The sequence below is a fragment of the Rhizophagus irregularis genome, chromosome 14, assembly GCF_026210795.1.
Source record: "Rhizophagus irregularis chromosome 14, complete sequence".
NCBI lineage: Eukaryota > Fungi > Glomeromycota > Glomeromycetes > Glomerales > Glomeraceae > Rhizophagus > Rhizophagus irregularis.
Genome location: NC_089442.1, coordinates 2,628,241 through 2,645,117, shown reverse-complemented (window position 1 = coordinate 2,645,117; position 16,877 = coordinate 2,628,241). Strand labels below are relative to the sequence as shown.

Here is a 16,877-nt window from a genome sequence, read left to right as displayed (position 1 = left end):
GAACAGGAAAAAGTACAGAGAAAGATCTGTTCGTTTATTCCTTTTGCTGATGATAATACTGAGGATTTACATGAGTGGTTACATTTACCCGATGATGATTTATTGCCGTTTTCAGAAATGTTGACAATCTGAAATTTTGACCATTTTATACCAAACACACTGAACACACCGTGAACACATACAAAAAATTATGCAAACTTGAAGTATTCATGCATAACTTTATATAAAAACTATTTTTGTCACTTTTTAAATATGAATAAAATTAAAAATATGAAAATTTGTACCAAACACACACCAAACACAAACGAACACATTGAACATACTGAACATTGGCAAATACAAGCAAATGCAAGTGAATACATATATGCAAATAATATAATTTTTATACATTTTTTTATGCACACTACCTAAAAATATATTACTAAAGTTTTAATTTTGCTTTTTTTAAAGGAAAATTTGTTTTTTTTTAATTTTAATTGCTGTGTTCAGTGTGTCGGTCGTATTGTTGATTTATAGAAATGATCAACATTCTAATGTCAACATTTCTGAAAACGGCAATAACACCTGTAATGGATAATGATATGGACAAACTCTTTTTGTGATGTAAGATTTTATTTTATATATGAAAATCATACTGGATATATTCTTAGTCTAATACATTTGTCTAAAAAAGTTGCAGGGTAAAGCGGGGAAAAGGAGATACGATGACAATATAATACTTTCCAGTATCAAAGTATTCTAGAATAGTAGTCTTATTTGCATTCAACTCTTCACCATTTAGTGTCTTTTTAATATTAGTAAAAGGATCAGCTTCAAGCAAAGCTAGCCTATCACTCAGCTCGTCAGAAGAAAGATCTACTTTCAGAAATTTGGTATTGTCGAGACCAACATTACTTTTCTTAATGGTTTTCACAAAATTGCTAACAGTCTCATTTTTATCAACTCTAAGTTTAAGAATGTCTTTACTAGAATATAAAGCTCCGTATGAGCCGAGCCAGCTCGTGAGCTGGCTCGAGCTTTTCAAGCTGAGCTGAACTGAGCCATGATTAAATTGGCTCAGTAGCTCGTGAGCCAGCTCGAAAATCAAGTTTCCTAGTAACAACTCAAAAGCTCAAAAAGCTTTCAAAGCGATATCTTGCTCGACTCCAAAAGCTCGAAGTTGGCTTGTAAGTTATCATACAAAAAACGTTGCGAAACATTTTTGTATTATAATATATTAAAAAAACATTTCGCAATATTTTTTTTCAATATTCTAATAAAAAACGGTGCAAACCATTTTTTCGTAATAATATATTTAAGAAAAAAACGTTTCACACCATTTTTTTTCGATATTTTAATAAAAAATGTTGCGAAAACGTTTTTTCAAAATATTATATTTAAAAAAATGTTTCGCAACGTTTTTTTTGATATTTTTAATAAAAAAACGTTGTGAAAATGTTTTTTATTAATAATATATTTAAAAAAATGGTTCACAACGTTTTTTTTCGATATTTTAATGAAAACGTTGCGAAACGTTTTTTTCAAAGTATTATATTAAAAAAAATGTTTTGCAACGTTTTTTTCAATGTTTTAATTAAAAAATGGCGTGAAACGTTTTTTCGTAATAATATATTTAAGAAAAAAATGTTTCGCAACATTTTTTTTCGATATTTTAATAAAAAACATTGCGAAAACGTTTTTTCAAAATATTATATTTAAAAAAAATGTTTCACAACGTTTTTTGATATTTTTAATAAAAAATCATTGCGAAAACATTTTTTATTAATAATATATTTAAAAAAAAACGTTTCGCAACATTTTTTTTCAATGTTTTAATAAAAACGTTGTGAAAACGTTTTTTTCAAAGTATTATGTTAGAAAAAAACATTTCGCAACGTTTTTTTTCGATGTTTTAATTAAAAAACATTGCGAAAACGTTTTTTTCGATATTTTAATTAAAAAACATTGCGAAAACATTTTTCTTAATAATATATTTAAAAAAAAACATTTCGCAACGTTTTTTTTCAATGTTTTAATAAAAAACGTTGCGAAACATTTTTCTGAAGATAAAGCTTGAGCTTAGCTTGGCTCAAGCCAGGTTTTTAATGGCTTGGCTCAGCTCACTTTAGCTCAAGCTGAAATTTTTTATGGCTCAGCTCATTCTGGCTCAGGCCAGAATTTTTTTTTCAAGCCAAGCCGAGCCAGACTGTGGCTCAGCTCAAGCCGGCTCGTGCGAAGCTTTATTCTGTAGTGATTGTGGCAAGCCTACTGCTTCTGCCTGTAGGAGATGCCCAATGCACATTAGAGGTTATTATGTAGCCAAGTATTACAAAAAATTGAAGGATAAAGCAAAGCCCAGTAGAAGTGCAAACATGAAGTAGACTTTTATATACATAGAGTAATAAATCTAACAGAAATAAATTTAATGGAAATAAATCTAACAGAGAATTGGGCCAATTTTTTCATTAGAAATATTTAGTAATACAGTAGAAATGCAAACATGAAGTAGACACGTATATACATAGAGAAATAAATCTAATGAAAATGAATCTAACCGAAATAAATCTAACAGCAGAGAATTGGGCCAATTTTTTCGTTAGAAATATTTAGTAATACAGTAGAAAAGCAAACATGAAGTAGACATGTATATACATAGAGAAATAAATCTAATGGAAAATGAATCTAACCGAAATAAATCTAATGGAGAATTGGGCCAATTTTTTTGTTAAAAATATTTAGTAATACAGTAGAAGTGCAAACATGAAGTAGACATGTATATACATAGAGAAATAAATCTAAATTGTCCTAATTCTCCATTAGACTTATTTTTCGTTAGAAATATTACTGCACACCAAGCCTTATGGGGCATAAATGACAGAGATATGCAGTATGAATTGGGGAGAAAAAAAGTTAACTCTCCAGTTAAATTGGGGGTTGAAAAAATAACGTATCCCATAGCCAAAGTTGGGGAAAAAAGAAAAAATATCCCAAACTCAGATGGGGTCAAAATAAAAAATCGGGCCAGAAGCTCGAGTTGGAGAGAAAAAAAAAGTTAACCCCTCAACTCGCATATATGGTGCAGAAAAAAAGGTTAATTCCCCAGTTAAATTGGGGGGTTGAAAAAATAACGTATCCCATAGCTGAAGTTGGGGAGAAAAAAAGTTAACTCCCCAAACTCAGATGGGGAGAAAAAAAAAGTTAACCCCCCAACTAGCATAGGCAGCACCCAGAAGGGGAGGAAAAAAAGGTAAACCCCCAACTGCGATGCGTTGTCCTAAAACCCCCATTCTGCTATTGTGTACAAATCATCCCTTCACTAATGTCATACTCTTTGGCTAGGTCTTTGTTTTTTAAGAAAGGTGAAGATTTTTTTTTTAAAGCAAACTTCTTGTTTCTGCGCAGCAGGAAGAGACTTACGTTTTTTAGGGGCAGAAGTTTCATTAGAAAGTTGTTTCTTGGACGGGTTAATAGGCTTAGCTTTCGGCATTTCAAAAAAAAAGAATAGAAAATATGAAAACTAACACGAAACACAAGACGCGAACACCCTTTATATCTTTTATAAAAAAATAAATTTTCGACAAAACTTCGTTATAATTAAAAAAAATTTCGGTATAAAAAAATTCATTATAATGCGATTCATTTATATATATAATTTATACAGTTTATTTCGTTATACGTTATACAGCATTTTAATAGTAAAATTCGGTTTAGCGAAATTTTATAAGATCTGTACCACAATGAAGTTCATAATCGAAATTTGCTGTAACGCGAGTCGACTGTACATACAATATTCTTTTTTCACGGCGATATAACGTAATCACTCGGCTAAAACCAAAGCTTAATCTCTACCAATATATTTATATACATACAATTGTAATTTCAGGAAAATTGGCGTTTATTATATGTATCTTAATATTAACTATAAAGTAACCAACTACGTAATTAATTATTAAAAATAAAATAAAAAAATTTAAAATTTACTATTATTTTTATAAAGCATGTCTAATAGCTAATAAATACATATATATATTGTACGAACTCTCAATATTTATAAATTGAATTTGTCATGAAAATAGTTTAAAAGATTTGAATTTGATCGTGAAATTTATCGCGAATTTTATCAATATCAATATCTAAAACAATATTACCATTTATAAGTTGCCAAATATCAGCCAATAAATTTACCTTATCATTTGATGATTTATAACCATTAAGACCTAACTTTATCCCAGCTAAGTAATTATCGCGAAAAATATATTCTATTCTAGATTTTTCATAATTATCGATTAACAAATTATGAATAGCACGATTCAATCTTTCTTTTTCTGATTTTAACAATAAATCATTTTCCATAAAATCAAATCTAAACAATTTAGAATTAGCAAATGGTGAACTAGGTATAAATGTTTCAAAAAAACATCTTAAAAGTGTATCATTATATAATAAAGCCGGCATGAGTGTGAATATAACCATGTGATGGTTATTTTGATAAGTATTTTGTTCGATATGAACCAAACTTCCAAAAATTTTGTTTTCAGAATCATTTAAATCCATTTCCTTAAAATATGTTGCAAGGTTTGAACCACCAATTGCTCCAATAAGAATTCCGATAGCTGCTCCAAAACTACTGCTTAAGGAAGTTCCCAAAGTTCCTAAACCAGTAGCTCCAATCGATTGCAAAAATGAAATAAGACTTCCACGTGCAATCATACCTCCATACAATGACATAAACCAAGCACCAAATGAACCTGCTGCAACACCTTCTACACCAAATCCTAGTACACAAATTATCGCTGATAAAATTAATGGTACAACTATTGCACCAACTAATCCTATTACCAATGCTCCGGAAGTTCCAGTTACCCAAGGATTCTTCCAAATATCTCTGACAGAAGGCAGATGTTCGTTATTAACAAACGTGGAGTATAAAACAATTGCAAATAATTTTTCATCGGACACGATCGTCATTTTTGCTATTGAAAATTTGTTAGAAAAAAGTAAAACCTTAAGTTTTACATCTTAAATTTTATATGCTAACTGCATATACAACGAATAGTATATAGACCAGATCGACAAACAACATAAACCCTTACTTTGTACAAGCAAAGAATTTTCTTTATTCGAAATTCGGCTAGTCAACCAATATAAAGATAGAGCAAAAAGTTATTTGTCATTCAAATTGGTTTTCAATTGACATATTTATCCTTTAAAAAACATTTTTTTATTTTTTTATTTTTTGAAGTAACGTTTCACATGGCGTTTTCCCGACCGAAACTTAATTCAATATAACATAACCACCCGTAATTCTTATTTTACTTACAACCGGATTCAATAAAATCGGAAAGAACCCGGATTACCAACATTATACAGTCTGTAGACGAAATACGAGCACAGAACAAGATATATTGCATAAATTACGCAATTACCAAAAATTATGACTTGCTTTAAAATCAGTATTAGGATGGAAAGTGTTAATACGATATCAAATCGTTAAGAAACTGAAAACTTAAAGTGATTTAAGTGATTTACACTTGTGTTTAGTCACGTGTAGCTCGTCACGGACTCGCCATGGTGTTCAGACTCGTAACCCTTATTAACGGATATCCGTAAATATCGGGTTTACGGTTTTTAAATTTAACTAACCGGGTTCAAAAATTGACTATCAGATACAACCGGTTTAACCCGACAAATGATATCGGAGAACTTTTCGCATTTTCATGTGGGATCATCGGAAATATGAAATCAAGTTTATTCAAAAAAAAATCATGTTCTTACAGCTGATTTCAAAAATGTTCTTTAAAATTTGCTAAGTGTCCCGACATTTTTTGAAATCAGCTGTAAAAAGAAATGCATCTAATTTGATACAGTTTATCCGACTGATGAATAGAAATTATATTTATTGCATTCATTGGATATTTAAACATTAATATATAATAATAGTAATAAAACTAATAAATGATTTAAATAATTGAATTATGCTGGGAAACCATTATTAACTCGTTAAACCCCTTAAGCAACTCGCTATCCAACTGTTATCGATAAGAAACCGGGTTAGCAGGTGTTTGTATTTCCCCTAATGGGTCAACCCGTTTACCCGGAGATCAGGTTACATTTTATTAAAATCAAAATCAGGAAAGGGAGTTACGGGTGGAAGTCAGCCTTAATGCGGAATGGGAAATAATATACAAGGATAAATAAATCTGGTTTCAAATCAAACTGACAAAGACTTTTGAGAAAAACAAATTTTTTTAAAAGCACTTTATTAAACACGATTCACGTGATTAGATCATATATTGAATGTTCAAGACTAACCAACTTACAAGCATAGTTATAAATAAATAATAAACTAAAAGTAAATTCTCGCATTAACCGGGTCTGAATATCTCTATCTACTCTTAAGTTATTGAAAATATTTTGAGTAATCATGTAACAATTATTTCAAATTTCATATTTCGTATACTTAAATTTTCGAATAAATTTGATGTTACATAATCGCTAAAGCCTAACTATGAAATTACTTATTCTGAGCCTTTGTAATTATAAATAAAGCCGTTCACTTTTTAATTAATTATGATTAGCAAAAGACGAACATATTAATTAAATCTTTTTTTTATAAAACGTAACGGTAATACTTTATTATGATAAAGAACATACAGTAAACAAAAGCAAAACTGGAGTTTGATATAGATAAAGGTCTATCTATAACTCCCTCCCATGCCTTCATACTATCCGATGAAGTGGTAGCGTTTTTTACGTACTGTAAAATACATATAATGATTGAAATAAAAAAAATAAAGGACTAAACTAACTATTAAATATTACGTTACCAAATTTTATAAACCAAAGCCTACTTTGTCTTTTTGTAATTAACTAGTTTTACTATTTTTTTTTCCGATTTTCTAAATTTTCTTAAACAGGACTCTCGAATCCATATAAATTATTCTAACTAAAAAAACTACCATCTAAAAATTAAAACGATCGTCCAAATTTTCCAAATATTCCACCTAATCATCTTCACTAAAAACCGAATACGTATTATGTGAATTCTCTTTAATCACGCATTGAAATTTTTATATATCTTCGTTTTTGTTGAATCGCTTTTACATCAACCTCCTTATCTTTTTGTTGAAGTCGATTGGTGAAAGACATATTCATTGTATTAACTTCTTTTACGAATTTTACCTTCTTTTTTACCTCCTTAACGAGTTTTTCTTCCTTCCACAACTCATTAATTATTAAACTACTTCGTATAATCAGCTAGATTTATTGATTATTGAAGAAAAAATTTCCTTATTTAAAATATAATTGTTATTTCCAAATTTTAATTTTTTGTAAGCAATCATCTTCCCAAATTGTATTAGGGGCAACCAGTTTTTCTTCGTCCAAGAGATTTTATCTATATTTATTAACCGTAAATCATTAGTATGATATAAATTAAAACAGATAAATCTGGACAATAAAAAATGAATAAAGGCCCAGTAATTTACATTTATGGCATAGTGGAGTGCTACTCATTTAATAACACTATCCTTGTAGCTTATAGAAGGATAGAAATTATTATCAATGCTGATTAGCCATCAACGTATTGATGTTAATCTTTGTAGACCAAAGAGTACTTTCCCTTTCCATTTAATAATGCAATTTAATCTAGAAAAAAGAAACAAGTAAGTACTATTAAACTAAACAACATGAATGGTTGGCAGCAAAACCTTGACAATTTATTTGTTGAAAACAGAGATAGACGTTCACAGTAAGCAGTCTAAGACCGCGTAATTGTGACCACGATGAGCTTCTAGACAGCATGAAATTTAAAGATCAATAATACCTTAATTAAAACTGATCTTGCCTTCGGACGTGAGGAATTTTGGAATTAGATCTGGGGAAGAGGTCTGAGAACGTGGATATACCGATTTACCGTTCAACTTCAAGGACACTTTCAGAGAGGATCTAGGGACTGGGATTTCTCACTGGAACACTAGTTGGATAGCTACAAAGTGTAGGAACGCGTGTTGGCATTATATACTGTTTGTTTTAATTTTAGATTTAAAAAAATATATATATTTATTTAAAAGCAAGTAAGCGACACGTTAAGTTTTTTTAAAAATAAAAATAGTCAAAAGAGAAATAAGAGAAACGAAGTTACAAATCAGTGATCGCGCCTCTATCACGTGGGGAACGGAGTACGCATATGTAGTGGGTAGCTCGGGTTATACTCGGAAAATTTGGAAGATCACATGAAACACGTAGAAAAAGTATTGAAAAGATTCAAAAGTTGGAGGGTTGGATCAACTTTAGTTTAGTTTAGTTTTTGTAATTCGTTCTTCTAGCATTTGCCTTTAATCTGGCTCCTTCATTATAAAAATAAAAAATAAAAATATATATTATTTATTTGATATATCAGTTAACTAATAAGATAACACTGAAAAATTTTCATATGAACGCAATTGTTTTTACAAAATTTATTTAAATATTACAACTTATTTAATAAATAATATAATAAATAAAAATTAACTGTCCTGTATCTTACTGTGTTATTACCTATTTCTGATCTTTGTAAGAATCCTAAATTTACTTTGAGCCCTATGAAATCCTTGATTAGCGGACATTTCATACCAATAAACTGCTTTATCTAAATCCTTCTTAGTTCCTATTCCATAATTATACATAAGAGCAAGATTATATTGAGCTCTATAATTTCCTAATTTCGCTACCTTTTGATATAATTTAAATGCCATTTGTTTATCAACATAAGTTCCAATTCCTTTACTATAACAAAATCCTAACATTGTCATTCCATCCATATGTTCTTCTTCGGCTAATTTTTTAAATAATTTAAAAGCTTTGTCATAATCTTTCTCAACAAAACTTCCAATTCTATATATATTAGCAAGATCATACATTGCCAGTAAATATCCATTATTCATAGCCTTTTCATACCAATAAATTGCTTGTACCATATCTCTCGCAATTCCCTTCCCATTACTATACATTGAAGCGAGAATATATTGAGCTTTACTACTTCCTAAATTTGCTGATTTTTGATATAATTCAAGTACCTTTTGTTTATCAACGTCAGTTCCGATTTTACATTCATAACAATATCCTAACATCATTATTCCGTTTGCATATTCTCCTTCGGCCGATATTTTAAATAGTTCAAAAGCTTTATCATAATCCTTTTTAACGCCTCTTCCATTTTTATACATGTGAGCAAGATAATACATGGCCATTAAATGTCCATTATATGCAGCTTTTTTACACCAAAAGGCAGCCATCTTCACACCTTTTTTTTTTCCTATTCCGTTATAATAACAATAACCAGTTTTAAATTCTCCAGCTACACATTCATTTTTAGCTGCTTTTTCATAATATTTAAAAGCTAACTTTTCATTCTTTAAAACTTCGTAACATAATCCAATGTAATAATCTGCCAATATATGATTTTTTTTTGATGCATTGATAAATAAATTAAACGCTTCTTTACGATTTTCATCTATTCCAATACCATAATAATTAAAACATCCCAATAAAAAATTATAAATCGAATCATTCTGATTATTTATAATCCAATAATAAATTTCTCGTGAATTAATATTATGATTATTAAAATATTCTAAAACATATTTCGATACATTCCATTCCTTCCCTTCATTTGTTAATTTAAAAATGATATTATATATTTCTTCAACTGATAAATTAAAATTATTTTTTGATGAAATATTTTTATTTTGTTCGCGTGATTCAAATCCTGATGTTAAAGGTTCAACATTTTTATTGACAATTAATGATCGTGTTGTTAAAGGTTCAACAATCATTTCTTCTATATTTAAGTTATTAAAATTTTGCATCATTTGAGATAATTCTCCATGAAAACCTGTAGTATTAACACTTTTAATACTATTTGAATTAGACTGTAGTTTACTAAATGTTTGAAAAGTATCGACTGCTTGTTGGTCAATTGGTGATACATTTATCGTTGGATTCATTGATTTTAATTTATCAACTACTTGACTTATAGTTGGACGATTATCTGGATCATTATCCCAACATTCTAAATTTTAAAATTTTTTAAAAAAAGATTATTAAATATTCTAAATAAAATCTTAAATTTTAATGTTATGCCAGGCCAACTAAAAGGTTTGTTTAAAAGACATGAAATCAAAGTACAGTATGTGGGATAAAATTAATAATTAATTGGTTGAAATATAACATCAAAACAAAAGTCTGAACAGTCACATGACTTCATAATAAAAAAAAGTGGGTGGTGCCGTTTTGAGAACTTAAAAGGTATGTTAAAACAAAATTTTTAATTGGTCTGGCAGACTGGCATGAAAAAAAAATAATAATTACCAATGTAAAGATTAGAATATTCAACGGGTGTATTAGGAACGATCGTTTCTCTAAGACCTTGTGAAATTTCCAAGGCCAAATCAATATCATATTGTTCATCTTCAACATAAAAAGGAGGTTTACCACTAGATATCTCCCATAAAAGTACTCCAATACTGTAAATATCACTTTTTTCATCTAACGAAGATAATTGTGTTTTATTTTCGTTATTTTTCCTTCGTCTCATAAATCTTCTTGGATCAACATAGGGAATTACTCCGTATAAGCTTGCTTGGGATTTGGATCCTTCTCCAATTCTCTTCGATAATCCAAAATCTGCTAATTTGATGGTATTATGATGTACTAATACATTACCGGAGTGCTAATTTTTAATCGAATAACAATTTAATAATTTTATTGAATCTATTATATTCACACTACAACGAAATGTTTTAAATGAATTACCAAATCGCGGTGAACGATTCCCTCGTCATGTAAACATGATAAGGCATAGGCTAATTGAAGCGCCAGGTTGAATTTGTCATCCCAAGTAAGTATGTCGAATGCTACTTTCAAATAATCTTTAAGAGTACCCCGTCGGCATATTCCATCACCAACAAATAATTTTTTGATTGGCTATTTTCATTTTCTAATTAAAAATCATTAATTAAATTCATGTTGCAGGTTCACATAAATTAAATATAGTCAAAATATTGTACCTTGATTGGAAGCTGTAATGCCATAAAAACGAATGATGTTATCATTAAAATCAACTTCACGATGAAGCTTAAGCTAAACCATAAATAATATTAAAAAAAAAAAATAAAGATATATAAAATAATAAAGATTTGGTTTAAATATGTAAAATATAAATTACTTCATGAACGACTTCTTTGACAGTTGCGTCGTTAAAATTATAAAAAGATTTTAATGCCAAGTATTTATTAGAATGTTTCCATTTTGCACGACAGACTTTTCCAAAACCTCCGGTACCAATTTCTTTAATATTATAAAAATATTCATATTCATAATATTTTATATGTTTTTTTGAGATGGCTTCTTCAATCCAATTGATTCCTTCAATTTCAATATTATTAGACATAGTAAATTATTAAATAAACGATAAGAATTTTTTAATGGATGTTTAAATCATTTTGTAAATAGAATGTTCCAATTTCATCATATTCCTAAATTAGGATATTTGCTGCCAGAATTGTAAAGAGCCCAGGTTACGTAAGCGGAAATACAGATAAAATTGCATGCATTCAAAAATGCAAGATCTAATGAATTCTTTGTATAATTGCCAAATAAAAAGAAATTAATCTCTTAAAAAGGATATCCGTATTAATAATTTGTATTTCTGTAACCCGCACGTGATTTTTGCCAGCATTAAGGAACTTTACAAATTTATCATTTTGGCACCAATGTTTATTTTATGATTTGTAAGTAAAGATTATCAAATAGTCATCGAAGAATTTGTTTTGAATTAATTGATTGTCAATCATTTGCATTTCACTGCATATATATATTATGTCGATACTGCACTCGCACGAAAAAGCAATAATTTAGATACATTAAAGCAAATTGTAAGATCGGTTCATCTGTTTCTGTCATAATCACAAGAAAGAATATCTTTCATATCAAATGGTCTCTTATCAAGTAATAACCTGAGTTATTCTTTTCTTTCCTTGAACCAAGATAAAAAAAATATTTAAAATAAAAATGATAATTGATGTCACCTTTTTGGCAAAGTAGTTGGACTTTTATTTATCAGAGTAATACCCCCAAAAGATTTATCGTAACACTTCTTCCGGTAAGACTTCTTTTAAATGGCTTAAATTACCAAAAATCTATGAAACCATCTATCATGTTGATAGTGGAACAAATTCTTTAATTGTATCATTCAAAAATGCGGAAACTTTAGTTTCCATTATTCTGCATCTTTAATATTGAGTTTAGAAGCGGAAGCTCAGTTTAACAAATGATCTCAAATCATCTTCCATATTCAGATTAAAATTTGAACGATAGATTTATTGAGAATATAAAATTTTGCAAAATTCATAAGTTTCTCCAAGTTTTCTAAGGTTTATTTGAAGGATAGTATCTCGAAGTTCTGAAAATAAATCAACTTGAAATACAATTTGCAGAATTTAGAATATGCTCGTTTCATATATGAAATTAAAAAAAAGTAGTATTATAAAAAAAATAACTCACTTTAATATCATTTAACTCTATTCACCCAATTACTGTGTGAAAATATTAAAATACACATTGAGTTATATAATATCCGGCTCTATACCAACCCTTAATAGATCCTAAATCCCGGTACCGGTATTCAACTAATGGCTGTGATATAAATAGTTTACTATTTTTAGACTGTAATTAATTACGTGCTTTCCGCGGAGCGATTTTTATATGTATCCGGGATTTGAACTAAAAATAGTACAATATTACACCAGGGGTGCGGGAATGCTGATCTAAGGGGGATCAGGGGTTCCGCATAAAACATTTTTTTAATATTGTTTTAGTTTGTGATTGTAATTGTTTATTATTTTATTATTTAAATTTTTTTTCTAGGAGTACTATACATTCTATAAATTTTAGAGTAGTATAAGAAGATATATACTATACAATACTATACATAGAGTTACTATATTATGTCTATTATTACTTTATTTAGATATCAATTTAAATTACGACAGCATGGCCTTTCTTCGACATCCTTTAATCAAAGATAAAGAAAAAAAAATTACTTTTTAAATTCATTGATAAATAATAAACAAAGGTTAACTTACGTGATAGGAGCTTTCTTTGACATCCTATTTTTAGCATGAGAGATAAAAAAGATGATCAGCTATAAATATTTTTCATTAAAAAACATTGATTAATTTATGAATTAGGCACTTACGTTGACGACCTTCTTTTTTTATTAAAGATAAAAAAAATAGGATGAATGCTATAATTAACTTTTTTTTTAAAAAAAAAAACAAAACACGATTCTTGACGATAACTTACTTGGCAGGATATTTACGGATTACTTTGGCAGGAATTTTATTTTTATTCCTTTGTGGCAAAATAACAAAAGATTTTAGTTCGACTGATTTATCAATATTATATCCCAAAAGATCATCATACAATTCTTCCGGTAAGGCTTCTTTAAATGGCTTAACATTATACCAAAAATCTTTCCCGGAAATTTGAAACCATCTTATATGTGGAATAAAATCCTTAAGTATATCTTTCAATGTTGCAAAATCTCCTGATTCCCATTTTTCAACTTCTTTAAGATCGAGCTTCTCCTGTTCATCTCGTACATTATAACAAGCCCAATCTAATAAATTATACCAAATAATTACTTCTTCCATTTTTAGATCATCCCGTTTCAAAAGTTGAATAAGTGTATATTTATCGAGAGTATAAAAATTTTCAAAATTTACGAGTTTCTCTGGATTATCGCAAATTATTTGAAGAAATGTATTTCGAAGATTTGAAAATATATCAAGTTGAAATATAATTTGCAGAATTTGAACTGGATCCTCATTTATAAGCCTGTTTGCATTCTGTGAGACAAACTCGAGGATATGTTCGTTGAGAACATCGATACTTAATTCATCAGAAGCTTTAATCAAGCTACAAATATCAGAAGCTTTATGTTTTTTCAAATCTAAGTCTGCTTTATATATAAAACTTGAAAAAAAAAAATATCAAAAAATGTTACGCACTTATTAAAAAATAAATAACGAATAATTCATAAATTAACATACTTTAAGATTATTTTAAAAATATTTGGCGAAATATTGGGTTTTTCAAAATGAATAATACCATCAAATCTATTAACCCAATTGCTAGAGAAAGCTATACGGAAATAAGGAGATACTGCCATCAAGACAATAGAATGTACATGGAATTTCTTGATATTTGGTTCTTTACCGACCTCAATAACCACATCTGACCCTAAACCATTATCTAGCAATTCTCCAAATTTTGCGAAAATCTTTTGAGTGGTTCTCGCTTCCATGATATCAAGAAATGTCAAATTGGACAAATTGACCAGCAATTGTCCTTCAATAATTTTATGGATTTAGTATCGAAAGAAAAAGTTCTTTAAACAACGGGTATATATATATAACTCGGAATATTGTTGTCTTTACTTGAAAACAATGATGGTGTTACCAGGGTTATAGGTTTCAAAATAGTGAAATTTGAAACCACGAGTTTCACTTCTTTTTTTCCAATCATCAAATTTAGTTATGATTTTCATGTTACACGATTATGAGAAAACGTTCCTTATAATCTGAAACTAAAGTCAAAACTCGACCAAAAGTTTCCTGTTTTGAATGTTTAAATTAATAATATTCATTAATTCCGAATTCCGATAACATTATTAGCAAACTTTGTAGCTCTTTCAGACATATTATAATTTCGAGTCTTTGTACAAAATGATATTAATTCATAGTACAACTAATTACCTTATATATTTTTATGAAACATGTAATAGGATAAAAGTAATATGTTTTAACTTCCCTTTTTTAACAAATATTATTTAAAAACACAATAAATAATGAATATTAGATAATAAAATAAAAGAATGAATGAGAACAAAGTAGGATTACAAGTGAAAATTACAACAGCAGCTAATTTAACTTTATTTAACCTGTTAAATCTGATTCAGACCGGAATTAAATATTTGAATAAAGCGGTAAGTGATTAATTCCTGATAATATCATTTTAACTAGTACTTTTAAAATATTCTTTTAAAAAATGATAATTCGAATGAACATAAATTCCATGGAATTCTATGTCTAATATTAAGCCATTGACTTCCAAGATATGACTTTTTAGGTACTATTGTTAATAAAAATAAACATTCAATTATCAATTGTATTGCTAATATTGTATGAGACAAACATTTATTACTGTAACGAATTAAGTATCTATATTTATAATTAATAATCCTGTACGTCCTCTTTCAGCATACATATTAATATTAGGTAATTTTTTGTCTTCTTTTCCTTACATATTTTTAATTAATTTACCATTCTGAATCTGATATTAGGCCAAGTAAATAAAATTATTCGTTTCTCATAACCGGGCGGGTCATGTAAATGTTAAAAAAAGATAAAAAAATTTATTTTATTTAGTCATGTGATTTTAGTTTTGACCAATCATAATCATAAAAAAATAATTTTTTTTTTCCACCCGGTGACCCGGGCAAAAAATTTATTACAGCTTATTAGAAAAGTATAAATAACACGTGACGAGTATAATGAATAGTAGTATATCAGATTATATAATAACCTACCCGACAACCCGACAATCAAATTTCTCAAGTGTCCCGTATATTTTGAAATTTGCTGTAAATCAACCAATCAACTTCTAGGAATCGGCTAAATTTTTATTAAAAAATAATTTTTTTTCCGGGCGGCCGGGTCAAATTTAGCAATTTTTTTTCATGAGAAACGAATAATTTTATTTCTTTGGCCTTATAGAAAACAATATGAAAGTTAAAGTACTGCTCCAATTGACCAATTGATATACACCATTTGGTTTTTAGTTTAGAAAAACGAAACCATCTTTTATATAGTAAACGCTCAACCAAAGGCTTCTCATTTCCTGAATGGAATTCTCCTAATACCCCATCATACCCTATAACCATAAAAAGAGGTAAATCGGTAAATCATACCATCTTTTTTTTGTTCTAAAAAATCTCAATTGAAAATTATGATCGAGGCTTTCTTGGCAAATAATGAACTTGCTGTGGTACTCCTTCCAAATATAATTTTTTTTAATTTAAATTTTAATTACTGTGATTAGGATCATCAAAATGAGTAATTTCGAAGTGATAATAGGACGATCAATTAATTGCGTCCTACACGAGCTAATATGTAAAATTTTATTTGCTCTAATTCAAGGATAGTTTAAATGTAGTTAGTCAGTAACTCACTGAACAAAGAAGAATTAATCTTGTCTCGAGTATCACAAATGCAGAAATGATGTTATGTCCTAATCAGTCCATTCTAAAGTAGGTAATAGGAACAGAAAAGAATTATAGTATTAAATTTCGGGATAATAGTCGTTCCATTTTTCTTTTTCCGGTTACGCAGTTTTAACATTTAAAAAAAAATAAAATAATGCTATCTAATCCAAAAAGATGATTGATGTGCGTAGGCATCGTAAAAAAAAATTGCACTGCGGAAACTCATCACATGATTTCAACGATCTGCGTCACACATGAAAAACTCGTGTAATTGTGTAATGGACTAAATAGCTAATGGTTATTTTAATGAAGCTTTTCCTTTTTAGGAAATACTAGTTGTAAAAGCCAACATTTTGTTACTTGCAAATACTTGTTTTCTATAAATATATGATTGAACTTTCTCTAAAGAAATCTAAATTTTTTAAATTCGGTAACTAAAGTAATTAGTTTAGTAACCATTTTTAGCTCATTGATTGGCAAATTGCATATTCTTAATTATGGAATATGAACTATTAATATCGCCAATTATTTTAAATTATAAAATTGTAAATCTTTCATGCAAAGTATGCAAAGTGTGCCGTAACACTTGGAA

At 28.6% G+C, this 16,877-nt stretch overlaps 3 protein-coding genes across 3 annotated transcripts; all 3 read right to left on the bottom strand.

Annotated features, from left to right (window-relative positions):
- Window positions 1-3,857: 3,857 nt before the first annotated feature.
- OCT59_006267 (uncharacterized protein) lies at window positions 3,858-5,139 on the bottom strand. The gene is made up of 2 exons (XM_025322908.2): window positions 5,073-5,139; window positions 3,858-4,952 (listed from the first exon to the last, which is right to left on the bottom strand). The coding sequence occupies exon 2, from the start codon at window positions 4,945-4,947 to the stop codon at window positions 4,057-4,059; it is 891 nt and encodes a 296-aa protein (XP_025165031.1). The 5' UTR covers window positions 4,948-4,952; window positions 5,073-5,139; the 3' UTR covers window positions 3,858-4,056.
- A 3,374-nt stretch (window positions 5,140-8,513) lies between these two features.
- On the bottom strand, window positions 8,514-11,410 carry OCT59_006266 (uncharacterized protein; the record flags this gene model as incomplete). The annotated part of the gene is made up of 6 exons (XM_066141155.1): window positions 8,514-10,030; window positions 10,330-10,690; window positions 10,774-10,794; window positions 10,902-10,957; window positions 11,028-11,100; window positions 11,186-11,410. 6 exons carry the CDS (start codon window positions 11,408-11,410, stop codon window positions 8,514-8,516), a joined length of 2,253 nt encoding a protein of 750 aa, XP_065997975.1.
- Window positions 11,411-12,996: 1,586 nt separating this feature from the next.
- Window positions 12,997-14,326, bottom strand: OCT59_006265 (uncharacterized protein; the record flags this gene model as incomplete). The annotated part of the gene is made up of 6 exons (XM_066141154.1): window positions 12,997-13,030; window positions 13,104-13,127; window positions 13,217-13,228; window positions 13,324-13,995; window positions 14,073-14,163; window positions 14,239-14,326. The coding sequence occupies 6 exons, from the start codon at window positions 14,324-14,326 to the stop codon at window positions 12,997-12,999; spliced, it is 921 nt and encodes a 306-aa protein (XP_065997974.1).
- Window positions 14,327-16,877: the final 2,551 nt, after the last annotated feature.

Bases quoted from the DNA above. Each gene is read 5' to 3' on its own strand.
- OCT59_006267 (XM_025322908.2), bottom strand. From the start codon at position 4,947: ATGACGATCGTGTCCGATGAAAAATTATTTGCAATTGTTTTATACTCC.